This window comes from Haliotis cracherodii, unplaced genomic scaffold (genome assembly GCF_022045235.1).
Source record: "Haliotis cracherodii isolate W230 unplaced genomic scaffold, xgHalCrac1.p SCAF_6, whole genome shotgun sequence".
Classification (NCBI taxonomy): domain Eukaryota; kingdom Metazoa; phylum Mollusca; class Gastropoda; order Lepetellida; family Haliotidae; genus Haliotis; species Haliotis cracherodii.
The window spans coordinates 32,590,202-32,614,371 of NW_027266319.1; the positions used below are offsets into that span (position 1 = coordinate 32,590,202).

Genomic DNA, 24,170 nt, shown 5'->3' on the forward strand with positions numbered 1-24,170 from the left:
AAAGGCCTTGAATTGTTGCGTTCCTCATCTGTATGAACCTCCATTATACGTTTCTTCTGTTCAAACAAAGAAATTATGTGTAGCCATTCCATGTCACACCATATCATATTTCAGTGATAAAAGAGCTCTTCAAAGATAAATGTAGTTTCTATGTTGAAAATTTTGTGCTGTATATTTTGTTATGTTTGTTAATACATTCAGTATTTATTTTCTTCTTGTGTTGCTCAATGTAGTTTTAATTGATTGTGTTGATTCTGTGGTAGTATGCATATTGTATGTTATAAAAGAAACACTCCCCAGAATATGAACAGCTTGTCAAGTCTTCAGCAGTAGTGAGGCAGGCACATGACAAATAGCTTCAACTTGATGAATTAACAGATGAAAACTAAACGGTTCCTTCATCAGTTTACTCTGAGTATTTTCAGTCCATTCTAATTTTGGTTCACAGTGTTTGAAACTAAAGGAAGCCATCAATCGAGAACCAAAGGCTGGATGCACCAGAGTAACATGTGACCTATACATATGAAACAGTGGATCCCCTTTTCTACACATAGAGTGTTTTAACTAATGCAACATCTTCATTAAAAGTCAAGGGCCAACCACTTGCACAAAGCGATCTTAGCGCTAAGAAGATCGTAAGCCTATGTTAATGTGTGGGAGTTCATCTTAGCCCTAAGATTGCTTTGTGCATGTGGGCCCAGGGCTCGAATACAATGCCAGCAAACTTCAAAGTCACCAAGACCCGGTTAATTTCAGAAACTGGGTTTATATGTAGAGCAGTTCTTAGACTTTAATAGTTAACTGGTTTGGATGGTACTCTACTTGTGTTACAATCAGTGAAGGGGATAACTCCAATATACAGCTGGTTAGGTGAGGGAGTCTATCTTATATAGACCCTCTGACCCTGCTATCTCGCATCATTTAATCCCTTCCTTTCCCTTCTGATCTCAGCACTACGACTGGTATGTCTGTGTTAAAGTATAGGTGTTATGATCACCTTAGCAATAAGATCGTTTTGTGTACCAGGGGCTTGGTCTAGAATACACTCTGGGTTTAGTACAGCAGTAAATGAATGACCTCAGTTTAGAGATCATGTTTACTACTCAAAAGAAGTTAAGGACCACCCAGTTTGTTCATTTCACTACAGTTAATTTTCCAGGGCAAATTAACAATAGTAATATGAACATATCTGGTGGTCCTTCACTTCATTTGAGTAGTGTATGAATAGTGCCAAGCTTCACGTGACAAAATAGAGGTGCGTCTCCAATCAATGCGGTTGTTAGGGCATCTGTTAGAATACATATAGCACCAGCCAACACCAATCTGTGTCTAGTCCAAGATATCTTCTGTTTGCTCCAATATAAACTAATACAGTCCAACATTGTTATAATGAACACTAATGTACTTGTACAGAATTTGTTAGGAGGATAAGTATTAAATAATAGGGACTGAAATATTTTGTTATAACTGCTTCATGCATGTTTGTTATAACCATATACTGGGTTAGAACTTAACGCAAAAGCTTTACTAGCCCAGGTAAACAAAAATACTTGTAATGTAAAAAAAATGGGGAAATTTGGAAATTTGTACTAGCCTGCTGGAATATGTACTAGCCCTTGATGATATACTTTATGAAGATATACTTTAGCAATGTATACAGGTGGGGGTCATATATTGCATGACAGGGTGATATAAGGACAGAGATTACTAGTCCAGAGTGTCTTAAGTCTGTTAAGGTATGGGAGTTACGATCATCTCAGCTCTGAGATCGCTTTATACCACGCACCCTGCTAGCCACAGGATAAGAGGTGGGCAGCTATTTCAAACACTGGATGCAAAATAGTCATTATTTGTCTGGGGCACCTGTCAAGAAATAAATCTGAAGTAAGGCCCCTAGTTTACACACCTTTCCGGCCATGCTGCTGGAGAAAGTCTTCCTGTGTACGTGGGCCCTCATGACGATTATTACTGTACTCCAGGCCTCGGATGAGTAATGACATGTTTAGCATTACATGAGGTGCTGAAATTTAGACCATGACTTGTCAAATATTTTGTTGTTCATTTTCTGTGGTAAAGTTTGTTTTTAATCTGAGAGATGTGCTTGCACTGCGTGAAGAGGCAATAAAATCTGGTCATAAATGTTGGTGTTTGTTTTCTGTGCATAAAGAAGTACAGATGGATTGAGATTTTGTTTGTTTGTTGTTTAACGCCTCACTCGGCAATATTCCAGCTATAACTCAGCTGTCTGTAAATAATCAAGTCTGGACCAGACAATCCAGTGATTGACATCATGAGCATTGATCCATGCAATTGGGTTGGTTGGTTTGTTGTTTTACGCCACAGTCCGCAATATTCCAGCTATATGACGGCGGTCTGTAAATAATCGAGTCTGGACCAGACAATCCAGTGATTTATATTATGAGCATCAATCCACGAAATCGGGTTCGATGACATGCATCAACCAAGTCAACAAGCCTGACCACCCTGCCTTTTTCGACAAGCATAGTCGCCTTTTTCAACAAGCATGGGTTGCCTAAGACCTATTCTACAGTCGATCTTCAGGGGTTCCACGCAATTGGGATACGATGACATGAGTCAACCAAGTCGGCGAGCCTGACCACCTGGTCCAGTTAGTTGCCTCTTACAACAAGCATGGTCGCCTCTTACGGCAAGAATGGGTTGCTGAAGATGCTTTCTACCCTGGACCTTCACAGGTCAGATGGATTGAGAAGCAGGAATAGCTCATCAGGTGCAGTTTTATTACAATGTGCATAAACAACACAGTTCGTATCATCAGACTTACAGTGAGGAGGACACGAGCTGCTTAGTTGTCTTGAGGCACCACCGTTCATTGTGCAGAGTTATATCCCTTAGGCATGCAAGAAATATGGTCATGGGTTCTAATGTTTCTAGGTTTGTCCATGCAATCCTCATACTTGTGCATTTCACAAAGTTGTAAATGTCTTACAACCTGACTCACACTCACAACAGCCAGAGTGAGCGAGTGAGTATGGTTTTACGCCGCTTTTACCAATATTCCAGCAATATCACGGTGGGGGACACCAGAAAGGGACTTCACACATTGTACCGACTACAGGAATCGAACCCGGGTCTTCAGTGTGACAAGAGAACACTTTAACCACTAGGCTAACCGACCGCCCCCACAACAAACTGACAGGATGTTACATAACTGAGATGCTGTTCAAAGCAGCTTTCAACCCAACTCACTCGCCCGCTCACACATGGCTGCTGTTTTGCAGAATTCTAACACATGCTCATCTCATATGGCCCAATTTCTCAAAACAAACTTGAGTTAAAAAAATGACTTAAGTCTTGAGTGTTTACTTAAGTGAGAAAACTCAGCAAAATGCATTTCTCAAAATAAACTGAGTTCAATTTTTACTCAAACTGAGTTTGAAACCACATAAAACTTAAGTTAGCCTACATGGGAACTTAAGTTTTTATTCGGATGAAAGATGCCGATTGATAACGGACACAAGCGGAGATCAAGAAGAAGACATTTTTTCCAGAGGGCTTACCTGGTCACTGTGTCTACATAGGCGTATGCCATGTTTAGTCTCCCATGATCTTTTGTCCTGAAACATTTTGCTTTTTTGCTTCTCTGGTAATACTTGACACATGACCACAAGAGGGCTTAAATTTCATAAGGCGTCAAAATTAAGTGATTAGCTTTATCTTCAATATTGAAAAGAAGTTTACGTTTATGACACAGTTTATGCTTCACATCATTAAAATATCTTTGACTATGTTCTAAAGATATTCATACAAATATATACATAAAATATCCAAGTGACCCACAGAGGCAGTTTTGTTTTGTACTTTTATTTTATTGAAAATGTGACAATACGAGGATCGAACCAGAAACTCGGGTGCATAAGGGCTGAAATGTTGTAAAATTTAGCACCGCAGGAGTTGCCTCCCCTTCTCCGAAACCGACCATCCACAACCTTCAACCGCCGATGTAAATAAACACTGACAGCTACATCTTTATCAATAACTACCACATCAACTGTATTTGGAGATCAAATTAAAATGACGCATTTCTGTCATGAAATTGAGGCAGATGTTCAAGAATTTAGTAAGTACGTTGCAAATCCTCTCCGTCTGGCATATGTCTAGATCTGCGGTTCATTGACTGATTGAGCCCGACATTGACAGAGAAAAGGGGGAAGCGTGCGTACGGTGTAAGAAATCCCTCATTTCCTCTGTTATCTTCACAATATTTACGTGTAGATTAAGCAGAACGATACTTTTTAGTCATTCTAATAAAAAAATAAACACTTATGTGTTCATTTCAAATAAATTATCCTCGACTCTATTGACTGCACTGTCAAAATCGTCTCCTCAAATCAAACCCTCAGTTTTGAGGGTGTCTCGCAGATTCTGATGCCTGTTTAGCTTGTCAGTGTACATTTAGCCTATGTATTCGAATGTTGCATGTTAATGTATATAATTGTTTGAATAATCGTATTTGCAATCTTTTCCACTGAATGTATATTAAACCAATATCTGCACTGTGATGTTGGTTTAATATATTTTTACGAAAGAAAACCCATACAGAGCACAAATCTTCCCTCTATAGTACCTCCTTTAGTTTGTATACAGATGCTTGTGACGTTCTATTTCTCTTTTGTAACACATAATTATTCATTATTATCGGGAACTCCCAGTCATAAATTTGGAAACCCTTGAAGATCTGGGTTAGAATTGGTCTTTTAGTGATGCATGCTTGTCATAAGGGGCGACTAACGGGAGCGGGTGGTCACACTGTTTGGCGTGGTTCATGCATGTCATTGTATCCCAACTGCATAGATCAATGCTCATGATTTCGACCACTGGATTGTCTGGTCCAGACTCAATTATTTACAGACCACTGTTATATTTCTGACACCGCTGAGTGCAGTGTTAAACAACAAACAAAACAACAAAAATACATTTTGTTGGATCAAAGGCATGAACAGGAAGGTCCCAAATGGTGCACTTTCCAAACATTCTATATGTCAGTTTTGCAGATTGAAGAATATTGACCACTGACACCCTGAACATTGAGAGTCTTTCATACCATATGCTTGTCATAAGAGGCGGCAAACAGGATAAGGGGGTAAGGCCCACAGACTTGGTTGATGCATATCATTGTATCCCAGTTGCGTGGATCGATGCTCATGATGTCAATCACCAGATTGTCTGTTCCAAACTCGTATATTTACAGACCGCCATCATATAGCTGGAATATTGCTGAGAGCGGTGTTAAACAACAAACAAACAAACAGCAATCTTTTTTACCAGAACAGAAATACATAACATGCAATGTGCAGTTTTGATAATTTTAAGGAATCAAACAGCCTACATTATTGGGTGCCTCAGGACATGACGTGTCAATCATTTCCGTCCATTCTCATCTTCCCGAGGCAAGGGAGTTAACTGACTGTGAAAGTCCAGTTTCTACCCATGGCAAACTAGGCTGGAATTCCGGAGTTATATTTTGGCTGGACTAACGAGACCAATCAAAATCGGGTAACAAACTACACAAACTGTTCATATACAACATGGATTTAAAAGTGCACTTGGTCGACTACAGGATTTGCACAGTATGTGTACCGTCAACAGGGGGTTTACAGATATTTTTCAAATCTATTCATGTTTTTAATGCAAGTGCTCAAGTGATTTGATGTACTTCGTGTGGTAGGACCTGTTTTATTCCAATATAGATCTTGATTATCGATCAATCATCTTGATTAGGCGCCACCATTTTGTTTGAAGCAAATGTAAGTGATATGAGAGATGAAGTCGGAGTGATCAATAGAAGGGACATAACACGTAGTAGGTGCTAGTGGCGTTAAGATCGAGCAACAGAATTCCAGCCTAGTTCAGCAAGGGTGGAAACTGGACTTTTATGGTCAGGTTATGCCCTTGCCTTGGGAAGATAGCCCATTCTCAATTCTTATCCATATAGGCCACAACATTTTGTGTCTGGTAAAAACATTGATGATTGAAACCCAAATGTGAGCCTGATTTTGTTGTTGTCACAGTAACGACATACAGCTACCCCCTCCATGAAGCTGCTCGGCAGGGCAAGGCCGATGTGGTCCGCCATCTCATTGAGGAGAAGGACTTCTTTGTGAATCATCAAACGTTTGATCTGGTCACCCCACTCCATCATGCATGCTTGTATGGCAGACAGGATGTCATCAAGATTCTCCTGGACAAAGGGGCCATGGTCAGTTTGCCTGGTCATTAGGAAATAATGTAATAAATCACCAGTCGCAAAGTGTTATTAAATTATTAGTCATAAATCAAGTTTGAAGATTTTTAGTTGATTTCTACATAACTGATGTGAAATATTTACCTGGCAGTGTAATCAACTAAGCAATGAATCCGCAACAGAGGCAAAGTTTTTATCTTGAAGTGTTATCTTCATCAAGCTGTTGTAAGTGTCTAATCACATGTTATTACAGTAGTGAGTCTATCAGATATAGAACTGCTCTAAGACATTTTCTACAATCCTTTAAAACTTTCTACTACTTCATTTAGGTTAATGCCCGTAATATAGATGGTGCCACCCCTCTCTGCGACGCTTGTTGTTATGGCGACATAGAGGTTGTCCATCTGTTGTTGTCACATGGCGCCGATGTCAATCCTCCGTTACTGCTGTCATCACCGCTACACGAAGCAGTTCTTAGAGGTAGGTGTGTGTACATGTGACATTTACGTGTAGTCTTTTGATAACATTATAGCTTAATTATGAATGTCATGCTTGTTACTGATCCATGATATTGCTATCAGAAATTATTCTGTTAATTAAATAAGAATTAATTACATATATTCCTATGTTTTTATATATTTTTAAGAATTATTAGTAAAAAATTAACTGTTGGGTACTAAAGATAGCTCTCATGATTTTACTAGTGCTTCATTAAATTCACAGCCATGGTTTGATTATGCACAGGAGTCAGTATCTAAAGATAGACGCCCTCATGCATATTCATGACCATCGCCACACGTGAGCCCGAAGTCCGTATCTAAAAATAGACGCCCTCATGCATATTCATGACCATCGCCACACGCGAGCCCTCTTGTGTGACGATGGTCATGAATATGCATGAGGGCGTCTATTTTTAGATACGGACTCCTGTGGATTATGATACAGACACATGCTGGTTTACATGATTTAGATCTCTTCCAGTTGTCTCCCTTACATCAGTCACTGATCACCACTGAAAAGTGTAACGTTTGCTCTGGGAATGACATGTTACATCAAGACCATGCCCATGCTAGTCGCTTTCATTCAAGTTTTAAATAACACCTGCATCTCAGGCTTTCCTCACGCCTTTAGCCATGACAGGCCATGTTATAACTGAAAGTGGTGAAAGTGTTCAAAGTGGTGATAAAACAATTCTACTAAAGTTTGGTGCCAAATACAGTCAAGTCTCTTTAATCCGATACTCGTTTATACCACAATCGGCTTTATCCGAAACTAATGATGGGAACCGATTAAGTCAGTGCTATTTAGACCCGTTAATCTGACAGTCTCGCACTCAGACTCCGACGCACCTAATTTGCAACGAATTACTGAAATCACTCATTAATCAGTCTCGTTAATCGGACACAGTGATCAGCGTACTCCGTGGTCATCTGCCCACGAGTACACAGCCCGTGTTTTGATGCGAGACGAGTTGGCTGGTAGCTGCATATTACAACGGCTGTAGAGATAAACTTGTTTAACATTTTCTGCTTACAATGGAACATAACAATATGAATATTTCATTTTTTTATTTCATGTTTGTATGGTTACCTATGGTGTAGTTGTCCGTTTTCGATCACAAACATTGATACTCCTTAATATCGTCTATTCGACATACTTGTTAATCCGACATAATCACATGCAACCAACCATGTCGGATTAACATGACTTGACTGCACTGTGTTTGGTTACAAATTCAATTTACCTTTGTTAAATCAACAGGTCGCCTAGCTGTACATTGAAGGACGTATATTTGCCCTGATTGTGTAGATACCAGGTGCTATAGTTGAAAACAGGGGCCTTGCAGAGATTCTAGATACAGACAGGTTTGTTTTGTCTCATGAAGTTAATACATTTTTTTTTCTAAACAGATAATTGGCAGTGTGCCAGTGTTCTACTCGATGCGGGGGCTAATCTGAATGCGACGGACAGTCATTACGGCACCCCACTGCATGTCGCTGCATACAAGGGCAACCAGGCTTGTGCCGAGGTGCTGCTACTAGCAGGTGAGATGCAGATCTTCACACATCAACCGCCTTGTACACATTTGTACAAATCATAACAGCCTTGTACACATTTGTACAAATCAGAACAACCTTGTACACATTTGTACAAATCATAACAGCCTTGTACACATTTGTACTATAAGGGTAACGCTATATTTCACGGCGTTATCATTTGCAGACGCCCAAGGTCTTCCATTAACTGCCCGATGAAGGAAGGCAGTTGAAACAACCGAGGGATTCTGCAAATAATAATGCCCTGAAAAATAGTGTTACTGTTATTATAGCTTAAATGGAAGTAAACAACAACATCGGTTTTGAAAGATTTACTGCAATCAACACACAACGAATGTCACTGACCCACTTTTACAAATATGGAAACGTCATAGAACAAACCAGATGACATCAAAAGCTGACTCCCTAACAACGGGCGTGATAATGGCCCATCGTCAAGCAATATAAGGGCATTATCAAGTTAGAGTGGCCCGCTCATTTCTGATGACATGCGGGCAGTTTAATTATAATTTTATCCATTTTAGCTGTAAAAAGTAATAACAGAGTTGTACACACATACAAATAATAACCTTGTACACATTTGTACCAAACTTAAACAGCCTTGTACACATTTGCGCAAAATGATAAAAGCCTCCTACACAATGTACAGAATTTTGGAAAAGCCTTGATTAAGTTTGGTGTATGTTTTGTAAGCAACGTACCTCCATGTCAGAATGATGAGATCTAAATAGTTCACGTGACTTTGATAAAAAAACTATGTATCCTGCCTAGGAGGGAAATAAATTTCCGAGCAGGAGAATAAATCTCTTATACCCCACCAGGAAAAACACAGGCTGCACATGGATTTCTGAGAGGGAGAATAGTGAGTGAGTGAGTGAGTTGGGTTTAACGCCGCTTTTAACAGTATTCCAGTTATATCACAGCGTGTCAGCTTAATGTGGGGGGAAACCCCGAAGTGTTGCAGGTATAAAACGTTTACCACTTCGGTGAAACCCACGAGCACGGGTATGGTGCTGACAAACCTAAAAAAACATAATTGTGGAGAACCGGGATTCGAACCCACAATCATAGGTTTCTGGCATGCCCAAGGGACACAACCCTGCACAGTGAATCGCGGCACCTTAGACGACTGGGCCACCCGTGCCCCCGGTAGAGGGAGAATAATTCCCTTATACCCGCTTTTTCATCTGACATAGCACGTTAACTTCAGCTCAATTAAACAGCAGTTTTATATCAATTTTGAATTTGTTTTTGTTCTTTTACAATGGCAGATAAAAACATGTCGGCAAGATAAATTTGTTGTGGCAGGATGACTAGGGGTACATGGGGTTTTATGCTTCCATGTGGGACACATAAAACCTCACGTCCCCCGCGTGATCCTGCTACAACTTACACTGTTGCCATGACTACAGTTTTGTGCATGTCCAATATAAGGCAACAGCCCTTTCATTTTAAAAACAATCTCTACAGGCACTCTGCTTCTGTTCAAGGACACCCAAGTAGCATATTTTCCACACTTAAACACAAAAGAGGCCATCTGCCCAGTAAATTCCTCACTAAACAATGAAAGTGAGCCAATAGTGTTATTTGTTCAGATCAACACAACAATGGAGAAATTATCTCCCTTTGTCCATCAACCTACTCAGATGGTGGCATCCTCGGTAATAAAAGGGATTTATGATTTCTCCTTGTGGCAGTTTGACATCAAGCGGATTAGGATGGTTTAAAAAAGTATTCTTGTTTCTTGTGATTTTTTAAAAACTGTCTGAGTGAATGGAGGATTTTGTTTCTGTATTTTATTTCTTTTATAGATTACAAATCTGGAAAGTAAACTGGTTCTGATGTTCCATATGATATCTTGTGACTAATCCCGCTGCATCTCAAAACAGGAGTTCATGGTGATCAAGGCTACGATCCCCTTGAATATAATGCACTATGAATATGATTCCAGTGCAAGAACAAAATTTAAGTTCAAGGGTCATTTCGCAACAGTGATTAAATCTCTTTTCAATAAATGTGGGGGAAAGTTAAAGGGAGTGGTCATAAGAAACAATAATAACTTTCCTCTGGGGGGAAACAGGCTACATGCCACTGAATATAAGACATCAACTTCAGGGGAGAATCAGTTGTGATTATCTGCCGAGTGGCCCAGTCGTCTTAGGCGCCGCGATTCGCTGTGCAGAGTTGCGTCCCTTGGACACGCCAGAAACCTATGGTTGTGGGTTCAAATCCCGGTTCTCCCCAATTATGTTTCTAGGTTTGTCAGCTCCATACCCGTGCTCATGGGCTTCACCGAAGTAGGAAACGTCTTAGACCTGCATCACTCATTACACATTAAGCTGACACGCCGTGTCAAAAAGTGTTAAAAGCGGCTTCACACCTAACTCACTCACTCATTATCTGCCAAAACATATTCCATAGGGTGTAAGAAAATAAAGTAGTGATGAAAATTGTAAGAATGGAACAGAACTGATGACGCCATGTGTCATGGAGAAATAGGGTGGGGGGAGGGTGGGATTGCTTGACTGTTAAAGAATAATGGCTTCTCCCTTGGAACGTGGCCTGTTTCTTTCTGTCCAATGATTGTGATCATGAGTAAACATCTCCACAGGTGCCGACGTTAATACTCGTCAGATCCACAAGATGCCGATCCATGACGTAGCCCGGCTCCAAGACTGTGAGTTTCTGTCTCTTCTCCTGGAGCATGGAGCCAACGTGTACGCCCGCGACAACCACGGCCGGTCCCCGCGGGACTTGGTCCCCAGCAGCACCTCGCCAGCTAAACAACTCCTGCTGCACTGGGAGAGTAAGATTTGTTTGTTTGTTTGTTTGTTTGTTTGTTTGTTTGTTTGTTTGTTTGTTTCAGCAATATTCCAGCTATATGATGGCGGTCTGTAAATAAATGAATCTGGACCAGACAATCCAGTGATTGACATCATGAGCATCGATCTACAAAATTGGGATACAGTGACATGCATCAACTAAGTCAGCGAACCTCACCACCCGATCCTGTTAGTCGCCTCTTACGACAAGCATGGACTGCTGAAGACCTATTCTACCCTGGGCGGACGAGGAAAACAATACACACCAACACAGATTACTTTTCAAAGAAATTATTGATGATCTGTTTTAGTAACCCTGCGGGGAATTTACTATTTTGAAAAGATCAAACCAAATACCAACAAATTAGAACAAATAAATGAAAATAGTAAAAAAATTAGATTTCAATTTTTAACTAAATTTTTTAAAGTACATATGAAATACAACACTTGAAATACACTCAACAAGGAGTGAGGTGCATGCTTCCTTTGAACTGCCTACTACACCTCTCAAAGGATAAGTAACGCCAACACCATATGTGTACATCCCTCCCTCCTCCCCCTGTGCACTTCACACCTGATAATTCTGATGTACATAGCTGCTGATTACAATATCCTTTACACCTGCCAGGTGTGCTGTACAGGTAGATACATACCTGACATATGTGTACATCCCTCCCTCCCCCTGTGCACTTCACACCTGATAATTCTGATGTACATACCTGCTGATTACAATATCCTTTACACCTGCCAGGTGTGCTGTACACGTAGATACATACCTGACATATGTGTACATCCCTCCCTCCCCCCGTGCACTTCACACCTGATAATTCTGATGTACATACCTGCTGATTACAATATCCTTTACACCTGCCAGGTGTGCTGTACAGGTAGATACGTACCTGACATATGTGTACATCCAGGTGTGCTGTACAGGTAGATACGTACCTGACATATGTGTACATCCAGGTGTGCTGTACAGGTAGATACGTACCTGACATATGTGTACATCCAGGTGTGCTGTACAGGTAGATACGTACCTGACATATGTGTACATCCAGGTGTGCTGTACAGGTAGATACGTACCTGACATGTGTACATCCAGGTGTGCTGTACAGGTAGATACGTACCTGACATATGTGTACATCCAGGTGTGCTGTACAGGTAGATACGTACCTGACATATGTGTACATCCAGGTGTGCTGTACAGGTAGATACATACCTGACATATGTGTACATCCAGGTGTGCTGTACAGGTAGATACATACCTGACATATGTGTACAATACCTATCCCTGATTCATTCACACCAAACCTTCTACATTTCTGTTCCACGTTGATTACAATATGTTCTGTGTTGTTTCACCTGCCAGGTGTTACAGGTAGACATTCACCTGGACAGATTTACCTGTGGCACAGTAAATTACACATTCAGCTAACCACTGCATTATTATTTCAAGATGAGATCAGAGTCATGACAATCTCTTCTATGGAACTGCATCCTTATGTATGTATATATAAGTGTGTATTGGAACAGTTCTACATGTATGGGACCGCCTCTTTCGTCTAGTGTTAGAGCAGCCGACCAGATAACAGAAGGTCCAGGTTTGATCTCCGAACATGGACTAGTACAAGGTGAGGTGAAATGGGGTTTAACGTCGCATCCAAGACTATTGCACTTATTTAGCGACGTGCATGCATGTGTGTGTGTGTGTGTGTGTGTGTGTGTGTGTGTGTGTGTGTGTGTGTGTGTGTGTGTGTGTGTGTGTGTGTGTGTGTGTGTGTGTGTGTCTGTGTGTGTGTCTGTTTGTCTGCTTGTACTAGTTCGGACTGGTGCCGATTTATAGTGCTAGCTCACTGAGATACCATGCCGCAGTTTAACATGAATACCCCACTCAGACACAGTATACTGATGCCGAGCCGACGAGTCCTTGTTTTAGCCCCTTAATGCCGAGCGCCAGACACGGTAACAACAAGTACCATCTTTTAACGTCTTTTGGTATGACGCGGTCGGGGATCGAACCCCGGGCGGACGCTCCACCACTAGACCATGGAGGCGGTCAGACTAGTACAAGCAGCACCGCACACATGCATGCACATCGCTATATAAGTGCAATAATCTTGAACTCGACGTTAAACCCCATTACACCTCACATCTTCCTGTTTGCTAATTTTCGAATTGATGTATGAAATATTGGCTAGTTCTGGGATTGTAATTTGGGGCTAGTAAATGATAAAGACAATGATAGTATTCAAGTTCCATGTGCAGATTTTCTTACTATCAGTCCAATATTTTCATTACTCTGTACTGCAGCAAAGACTGAAATAAAAATATTTTTCTAACCGCTCATTATACCTTGTGCCCCAGTAGTAAGGAATACCATCAGACTGTTGCTTAGTCTTTGAAAAGATATAATTTGATAGAAACAAGCAACTAATTTTTTTCAAAAGGAGCCTCAGTGTGATGGGAATTTCAGAACCTATGAAAAATCTAGACTTGCTTCATTTAGAGCAATAGCATTACAGTATAGTCAGGGCTGGGCAGAAGGAAAAATAATAAGGTTCATAATGAAATCTTGTCAAAACCTGTGTCCTCTTCTCATTTGCATTCCCATCATTGATCTGCTTCCCCTAATCTGCAGATTATCCAGGGAGTTAATCCTTCACGCTATGGTTTATGTCGCTTTCCTTGACCATCAGACAATTACACCTCCAACTGGCCCAACAATGCCAAATGACAACTAGCCCGTGACACCTCAAACTGTCCCTACACCATCAGACGACAACTAACTCACGACACCTCCAACTGGCCCAACAATGCCAAATGACAACTAGCTCATGACACCTCAAACTGTCCCTACACCATCAGACGACAACTAACTCACGACACCTCCAACTGGCCCTACAAAACTAGCCCGTGACACATCAAACTGAATGGGTTAAAGAAGTGTGGAGGTGTGATTTCAGCCAGGTTCCGGGTGGCCTCAGTACCCACATCCATACCGTGTTACAAGGGGATTTATTTGTGTGACCTTGTCCTTTGTTGTACTGTTCTCCTATTCAGACTGGTAAAATCCTAGTGAAAATAATAGCCACAGTTCTGACTGCTTTTCAGGCATTGCCCCTCAGTTAAACAACGTTAAGAGTAAATACAATTTAAACACACCGTTTCACACAAGAAAATGGACTGCCCACAGGCCTTTAGCATAATTCACCAGTAAATGGCATTCAACAAATATTCTGTGCATCAATTTCTGACCTCTGGCAACAGTTTCATATTATCATGACCTTTACAGATATTGATAAATGTTGTTGTTTATGATATTAATTGTCAACCAGTGATACCGTATTCCACGTAATAAGCGCCCCGCTCTAATAAGCGCCCACGGTGACATTTGCTGATATATTGGCTGGTGAACAATCCCAATTAGCACCCCTTCCGATTGATCAATGTACACAAGACTAATTTATTCGCGTATAATACACACTCGTGTGCCATATGCACCCTTAAATATGGGCAATAAAATTCTGGAAAAATCTATCTGTCGTAAATAAACATTTCAGGCTGTCAGCATAACCATGAAATTTATCGTTCCACTCTGGGTTTTTTTACCAAAATAATATTCTAATCAGAGCCCCCTATTTCTAATTTTGAGAGCACCCTGGGCGCTTATTACATCGAATACGGTATGTTAAATGGGATGCTTGGGGTGTATTACCGGTATCAAGCCTGGCTGTCACACATCAGGAGTCTCAGTGGGGAGATATGTCTGTACAGGCCTGGGAACTGTTGATCCAGCCCGTTTATTGAAGTGTTGAAAATATGTACTGTATGAACCAGACATATGTTAGACACATATATGAATTGAAAACTTCATTAGCACCACCTTACCTAACTCTACCAGTGCTAAGAAAAATACCAGGAATCCAGACTTATGTAATGCAAAACTTGCAAGAAATTAGTTGCAGAACCAAGAATTATTGTGATTTTGTACCCTCAACTTCTGGATTGTGGAATAACTTGGGTTCAATACAAAAGCATACCAACTTGAAAGGCGTTCAGAAATTATCCAGGGCCCTGTTCTACAAGGCGATCGTAGTGCTATGACAGTCGTATGTCCATGTTAAAGTATGGAAGTTATGATCACCTTAGTCCTACGACAGTTGTAAGTCCATGTTAAAGTATTGGAGTTACGCTCACCTTAGTCCTACGACAGTTGTAAATCTTTGTTAAAGTTTGGGAGTTACAATCACCTTAATGCTATGACTGTTGTAAGTCTATGTTAAAGTATGGGAGTTACGATCACCTTAACACTACGACAGTCGTAAGTCAATGTTAAAGAATGGGAGTTACAATCACCTTAGCGCTACAATCGCTTTGTGGAACAGGGCCATGGCCCTTCAATTTCACTGTTTTTACCAAGAGAAAAAAATATACAAATAATCCTTTTCAAATTTAGCTTAGAGTGTTCTGTAGTTAAATCTAGATGATAGACATATTTCATCTGACCCATCTGTGGTCATGTGTATGAAGATGTTTCATGTTACCAGGGCCCCGTTGTACAAAATTATTCTTTTATTGCTACGACTGTCATGAGCCTATGTTAAAGTATGGGAGTTAAGATCACCTTAGTGCTAAAATAGCTTTGTGCAACAGGGCCCTGTCCAACTGCCCTCTATATTCTGATCACAGGAGAGACACATAAAATAAAAACTGTGAGTGACATAAGTGATGTCTTCCATGGTCCCACAGAAATAAATGGATAGAATGATCCAATCTATGAGTTCATTAATAACACACACACACAAAAAGGATTTAATTCATAATGTCACTAGTACATACTACAGACTTTATGTCTTTGAATGGCATCTACAGACTTTACGACTATACATGCACATGATTATGCCCTGATGGTGATGGTGATGATGCTGTTGCTGTTGCTGTGGCTGTGGCTGCTGCTGCTGATGATGATGATAGTGGTGGTGATGGTGATGATGATGATGATGATGAAAGTGGTGGTGATGGTGCTGTTGCTGTTGCTGTGGCTGCTGATTTTGTTTTAGATATTCTATTTGTGATACATATATTGCTAAAAGTGGTGTAAAACCTAAGTCTGTCCTGTATGACGTAAAATTCAAAATAATCTAAACTCCCATCGTGCTGCTGTTTTCTGTTGTTTGCTGCTGCTGCTGATGGTGGTGGTGGTGGTGGTGGTGGTGGTGGTGATGATGATGATGATGATGATGATGATGATGATGATGATGATGATAAAAACATTTGTTTTTTATTTACTTTGTATGCAATGAAAATCTGTTCACATGTAGATTTATTTCAAATAGCCTCCAGGGAATTATAAGGGTAATCTGTTTTCAATAGACACCTCATTCTCTGCCCAACACAGTACCCAAAGTCCTGTGTATTTATTGTTTCCCTGCAACAAACATAAGGTGGACATCCTTTAGTGTCATTCCTTTCTCACACAGCATCATGAACACCCCTGCGAAGGAAATACTGTTATGCCGTCAAGGGTTACTACAAAAAGTGTAAACATTTCCTGTTGAAAGCTAATTGCACAGTGTTCATTTACATAAAACAGGTAACAATACATATTGTATTTTATTTACCCTCCCCGGGACAACCATGGCATGGAAGTAGTGATCAGGTAAATAATCTCCAGACCAAACACTCCCCCGTGACCTACAGTGATGCCCGAGGGATGAGCTCTAATGCCTGTCTTCTGTCCCCACACTCTGTTATCTAGCTTACCACGGTGTCATTCTAACACAGGCATATCAGTAACACCTATACTTTGAGGTGGCATGCAGAACAGGGGCCATCATTTGAAAAAAGATCTGTGTTAACTGTGAATCAGGAAGAAGAAATTAAGGAAGCATTACAGTGAAACTATACAATTAACTGGCATGAAAGGGTCTTGTGAAATCTTTTGTGTAACCAGAGACCATATATATAGTCTCTGGTGTAACTAAATACAACAAAATTTCAGGATTTGCTGTTATATGTTTATTATAACCAGTTCAATATGTCACTTAGTTTGCTTCTTTTAATATTAAATTGGGTTATTAATATATTTTATACAACTTTTAAGGAATGTGTTTAGCTAGAATATCACAGATATGTTAAGGGAAATATTGCAAACAAGTTTATCGCAGATATGTTTCAGGAAATATTGCAAAACATATTTGAGCAGATCCATGTACCTGGATACCTGCAGTATATAAATGTATATAAATGAAAAATAAAATACATATTGTAAAATCGTACCCTATATTTTGTAAAAGTAGAATCAATGTAATCAAAAGTGACCATAACTGGCTCTTCACTTGTCTTCATGTTATTTCAACACTCTTTTTCCAGTAAAAAAATATAAATATATTTTAAATCAGACCTTTTCAAAATGATATCTTTAAATCCTGGATTTGATATTAAGTTTAAGGTTTAATTAGATCTGAACTGCTGTAATGTTTTACAGAATTTTGCAAAAGGTGTCCCGTTATCATCCTTAACTCAACATTTTGAGAAAGCAGAAACAAAATATTAAAAGGGCTGCAGTGTTCAGTTGAAAGCATACTACAGCATAGGTGTGTTCTTAATGTTAAATCAGACTGAAATAGAGCAATAAGTTTTCCGTCGACAAGTATTTAAAAATGATACACTGAACTCCTTAGTCTGTCATACAGACCCTAAAACAAATGATCCGATACAATGAATACAGCTCATGCAAGTCTATAATAGTCGGCAAGTCATGCTTACTGCAGTTTCAGGATGAAGAAAGTCACTCAGCTCCTTTGTATTATATCTTATTAAGATCATTTAACCTTATTTTCTATAAAATATATATTTTTCAGAGACTAGATGTTAGTCTATGGACTCCTGTTATGATGCTGGATCTTGTTTTCAATGTCTTGACTTAGAACACACAAACAATAAAATTGCTATGGCCTAAGAATAAAAAGACAATAAAGCCTATGACATTCTGTATGGAATTATTGGCTTCAGTATGCTCTCAACATTAAGATTCCAGGCACAAGGTCAGTTTCAAACTCCTGGTCTGCTGCAAGGGCAGTTGCTGGGTCCATGTTTGTTAAGTAAACCTGCGCATATTTTCAATACAGGGGTCATGTTCTAACTCTGTTTATCAGGAACACAGATACCATCCAGTGATGTAATTTATGAGTGGTCAGTCTGACCAGGGCTATAAAGAATGTCAGTGAAATCTGGGTTAATCCTACAATGGTGGTGGTTGTCACGGGGACACAATGAAGGGGTGGGAGGACATCATGGCGGTTTACCCTAGAGTTCATCTTTCCCCGAGACAGACAAAACCATAGACTCATCCTGTCCCGTCTAAGTGGGGAATGCCATTGTCATGTAATGTTGTACAAGATCACACAACACGTTTTGACTTTCTACATCTCCTATGTTCAAGCAAGAAACAAATAAAAATACACAAATAAAACCCCACAAAGATAGTCCAACTTTCTGAAGCAACCATCCAGTCCAATAAATAGCCAGATATTGTTTTGTTTAAATGTATTGGCCATGAATTTGATACTTATCTGCAGATGTAGGAAGATTATCAATGCTATCTAGACTATGTGGCATCAGAGGTCTATTATATGGTCTCTGGTGGCATATGTAAGGTAACCTTTTCAGGATGTGAACAAATTCGTGGAGGTATTCTACATTTAAAATATAACTGGATATCTAAGACCAACATTGTATATTATCTAGGAATAACTTCCAGTCCAATTTTCATTTGGTTCAAAACATTTCATATTCATTTCCGTGGCACAGATGTGAACTATTTGTAATGTCCAAACATTTGACCTTGGCTCCACCTTACTCCTGCCCCGTCATTGATGTAGGATTAAGTCAGCGCCACTTCGCTCCACTCCATTTACTCTCAAAGACCACACCAGAGTACAACATTTTGATATATACAACTCCCCAAGAAGGAAGGAACTTCGCTCCAAATGGTTTTACTTAGTACAGAAACCTTAGACAGGTGGACAATAAATCGTGACAGGTTTTTCATATTTCTAATATTATTATTTGTCTATAATATACAAGTATAAGGGTTAATATGGGTTGTGTTACAGTGCCTCATATTTAAACAACACAACATTTCATATTCATTTCTGTTGCACAGATGTGAACCATTTCTATTTGTCAAAACATTTGACCTTGCCTCTACCTTACTCCTGCCCTGCCATTGATGTAGGATTAAGTCAGTGTCACTTGTATATTTATTGTTGACAATCTCCATTGTCCTCCCCAACCCAACCCCTCCAGGCTGTACCCCATGGGGTGTGACTCCACCTCCACCCAATTATCTCCCCTGACCCGCTCTCTGTTCCTCTCGGGGCAGGATCCACTAACGTTCTCCTCATCACAATGGCAGCCTCCACACCTATGTAATCTCATTCTTATATGTTCTTTTGTAATCAAATGCATTTGCACACCTCTCTATACCCCCATTACATGGAACAATACAAAAATGGCGGCTGTCTTTTTTCTTTGATGGTACTTTCTTCTTTTGTTAAATGATCCGGAAAGTTGTGGGTGTTCATGTTCTGTGCTAATTAATGGTGCTGCTTCTTCATGTGGTTTTGATGTTGCTAATCTCTGCACCTCAAATAGGTCTTGATCACATATCACACTTTACTAGTGCACATTAAATTCTCCTTATGCCAGCTCACTATAGGTAGATGGTTCTATTAGACCCAAAAGGATATTTGGAGATTAAAGAGTGTTACATATTATATACCTTTGATCTTTACTGTTTTATGTTTGATTTTCATTTTTTTTTATTTCACAATGGACCGACTATGGGCTTTCCTCTCATACAGAGTATTCTGGTGCCTGAGATCTGTCTTTGTCCAGTGACAAAATAGAACTCTCAAATGCCAAGCTTTGTATCTTTAAAAGGAGGAAGTACCGTATTCGACGTAATAAGCGCCCACAGCAATATTTGCTAATACATTGGCCAGTGTACAATCCTACTTAGCACCTCTTCCAAATGATCAATGTACACAAGACTTATTCATTTGTGTATAATACGCACTCGTGTGTTATATGCACCCCAAATCATGGGCAATTAAATTCTGGAAAAATATATCTGTTGTGTCTAATACGCACAGACTTTTCTTTTGTATCATTTCATGCTGTCAGCAGAAACCACGAAATTAACGATCTTTTAACTATTTTTTTCACCAAAATTTTATTGTAATAAGAGCCCCCTATTTCTAATTTTGAGAGCGCCCTGGGCGCTTATTATGTCGAATACGGTACTGTTATTTGAGTGTCTTAAGCTCTTTCAGTATAACTCAAATTCCATGTATTACATTTATAAATTGTAAATATATTGTGGTTTTAAGAATATGTCAACATTGTCATTCAAAGATTTTTACCATACGTTCTATTTAGTGTTCAAGATATTGCTTAAAATGTTAAAAGAAACCATCTGATTTAATAATTAATGTCGGGGGATGAGGGGGGGATCATTATGTATAGCAGCAAGTCAATTAACATCATATGGAACAGTTTTAATTGCTAGGTCCAATAGGGTTTAAAAGATCAAAGGATGTTTTTCCTTTGGTACCCATCACTATGGCAACTTGAAATCATCCAAATCCCTGCCACTCATCTGACCTTTTCACACTTGACCTTTGAATTCAACAGGTGTTTTACAAATGGCCCAATCTAAGCCTACTAAACAACAGCTAGGAATAATGTGTGGTAGTTCACTTAATCCTACCCAGGCTGCCAAGGCTTTGCTCTCTTTACTAGGTCTGCTGTATATTTATAAGTATTTAGTGATACTCACTTTCTACTTAACTCACATACACATTACAACACAACTAAAGCAAGAACATGTTTCCTCAAAAGCTGAAATATATACAAGCATATATACACTTGTAATTTCTGAAATACATCTGCAAGTCTACATACGTCATTAATATGCAATATCTTTACACACACATATTTATAAATATACACACATGCCTTTTAGTTTATATTCGTTGGTTCAGAAACATTCTGGCTAAAATTCAATGCAGGTGGTCAAAAGCATTTGTTTTAGAATCATGATATATTCATTTGTAATATGCAACAGAAAAATAAATAAATGCATTAAAAAAGGGGATTTGTTTAATAATTTTCAAATTCTTGATGGGAAACCTTTTGTAAATCCCGTCCTCACATACAGGACACCTTAAGCTCGGGGAGCTCTGGCGCATGCGTGACAACAATATGTCACACCATCACAGATGTATAATTGCAAAACAACACCAAAAGATCATTTATTCATTTTTTGTTAGAATATATGTATCATAAACCATTCCTCACAAACAGTAGTGATAAAATGTCCTGTATTTTTCATTTCACCTGATTGTAATTTTTTTTTTTTTAAAAGTCAACAACAAAAATTTGAATTTCATTTTGTTTGGTCAGTTGGTCTTTTAAACCAACTAAAGCAAAGATAAGGCCTAATAATCCTCCAAACAAATAGTTGATGAAAGGCTTGCTCTCTATACCCTCTGACCCAGTCTGTGTTAGACGGTGACTGTCAGTATATAAAAGCTAGGCATGGTTCACTGGACATCTTCGTCATATCCATCATCTGTAGCCCCACCAGGCTGGTTTGCATCATGTTATAATTCATGTGAATGGGGGTGTTCCTGACATTTCCACATTACATATCCAAGCTGAATATATAGTATCATTCAAATGGTATTATGTACCCACAAAGTGTTCATTCTGGGCTGACTGATGTATTGTTTCTGTAGTTGGAAGGAGCACAGCCCTACATGACGTTGTCTGCTAAAGCCACACTATTTTTACTTGCTTTACTGATCCACTGACTGTAAATGTTGTGGAAATGGAAAAAAATCTTTTTCAGAGTTCCTGCTGATAAGCTAATAGCATATTGCACCCAAAAAATATTTTCTAAACAAGGACCCACTGAAGTTAACATCTTAAACGTGGGAATGAATATAAAGTTGATAGGATGCATTGATTCACAACAGTAGTCCCACTTGATTCATCAGGTTTGCATTGCTTAAAGCAACAGCTGTATTGCATGCTTTCTCCCCCACCCCCACCCCCACCCCCACCCCCACACCCCACCCCCCACCCACTCACACATTAAACCATTTTAATTTTTTTAATGTCAGCTGTCCTGAAGTGGAGCAAAAAAAACTGAAGAAAAAATTAAGTTTTTTTTTAAATTTCCACCTACTGACAGGTATTTTCCTGTTAAATATCTGTAAGGCAAGTTAAGAAAGAGTGTGGCTTAACTTGTTTGATGAAGATTCAGTTGAACAGTCCATCATTTCCCTAATTACACTGACAAATGTCTTCACTCATGGGGCTAATCAAGGCTGAGACTCGGGGGACGAGAGCGTGGATCATGGTCCTCCTTTAACAAAAAGCTCACTGCCATCTCTGAATACAAAGACTTTACCCACAATTCCATCACATATCAAAAGAGACCACAAGTTGGATGTAACTTATGGTTTCCGACCCTGTTGGCGGAACCCGACACCACTATTCATTATACAAATTCCCTTGTGCTGGAAAAGGAAATTAAAACTGATTTAATCATTGATCAGTTTTAAATTTTGATGTCATGCTCACTGACTCGGGAGGTAATACCCGTGATTCTATTTCCGAAAAGAGTTCAATCAAACCCTCATTACTCGATCTGAACAAATCCAAGAAATTAAACCTGATCTTATTTAATATTTTCAAATTTGAGGTTGATATGCTCTCTGAATCAGGAGGCAATAACTGTGATTCTATTTTTAATGATGCTCAATCCAACACTCATTACATAGAACAGTATCGCTTTACATTCCGTATCCCCCAATTTCATCAAAATTCCTCCTTTTGTTGCTTTGTCCCTGCCTCCCTGTGTACATCGAGCTGTAGTGATTTATTAGCTAAGTTGGTGGTATTGCATAACCTATACAGTAAAACCTGGCCCCTTACAGCCTGTGACACAAGCTGATGTAACCCTATTTAGCTCCCTCCCTTATCTCCCTCTCCCCAGGTCCTCCTGCAGTTAACCCTTTGTCCCGCTCCGAACAGCCTCCTGGCTCCAGGGGATGCAAATATTGTTTGCCCCACAGCTACTTGAAGAGTCATTACAGAACTTTATTGCATCAGTTCAAACAGTTGTGTACAGTTGTGTAAATAATTTATCATGGTAGCATGTTGGACAAATTGAAGCAATATAATTTTGAGTTAAATCTTTATGAAAGGGTAGGTTGTAATTGACTTTATGGAAGTTGTAAATGGCTGAAAACTAATTTGGTTGCTTGAAAATCATCCTAGAGGAGATTTTGAAAAAATTAAGAGATTAAGGACTAGAATGTTTAGGAATGCCAGGTAGATTTCCCATGTTTAAGAGCAACAGTACTCCAGTTCTGGGGTCGTCTCATCAGTGCCACTTTAATTAGCCCACATGCCAAATAAGTATTGAACGCAAGTCAAACCAGTCGAGATTATTGTCCATAATAAACAAATTTTCAATTCATGAAGAAAAAGCCACCCATATTTTAATACTGTCAAAGCTGGGTTGTTGTGTAGGATTAAATTGCTAATATTCAAAATAATAAACCAGAAATTAAGGATCCTGACACTTGGTAGGCTGGGAACATTGTCTGATTTATTTTGGCTTTACTTCCAGTGGCTGTGAAATCTCTACAACATCTGTGTCGTCTGGTGGTCCGATGTGAGCTCCACAAACAAAGACGTCTGACTCAAGTGGACCGTCTGGCTCTACCCAAGTTTCTCAAGGACTACCTCGCTTTTGCATAGACATCAATAACAGGAGTAGGGGAGATAGACGGCCGAAATTGAATCACATTTATATCCCTGACTGTGAAGTTACATACCTGTACATGAAGATTATGTATGTCTGAACTTGCACCTCCAGGCGGTGATCTCATGTGTTCCTTTTTCCATTGTTTTAGGTTTGGACAAAGCAAGTTTACTCAAGGCATTTACTCAAGTCGGGCTAAATAAACATATTGACAAAAAAATTGG

General features: G+C 39.5%; 1 protein-coding gene across 1 annotated transcript; it reads left to right on the forward strand.

Annotated features, from left to right (window-relative positions):
• The first annotated feature begins 4,053 nt into the window (after positions 1-4,053).
• On the forward strand, positions 4,054-24,144 carry LOC139446368 (ankyrin repeat and SOCS box protein 13-like). Its single transcript, XM_071227703.1, has 6 exons — positions 4,054-4,099; positions 6,051-6,238; positions 6,553-6,703; positions 8,134-8,268; positions 10,892-11,086; positions 23,812-24,144. The coding sequence occupies exons 1-6, from the start codon at positions 4,054-4,056 to the stop codon at positions 23,940-23,942; spliced, it is 846 nt and encodes a 281-aa protein (XP_071083804.1). The 3' UTR covers positions 23,943-24,144.
• The last annotated feature ends 26 nt before the right edge of the window (positions 24,145-24,170 follow it).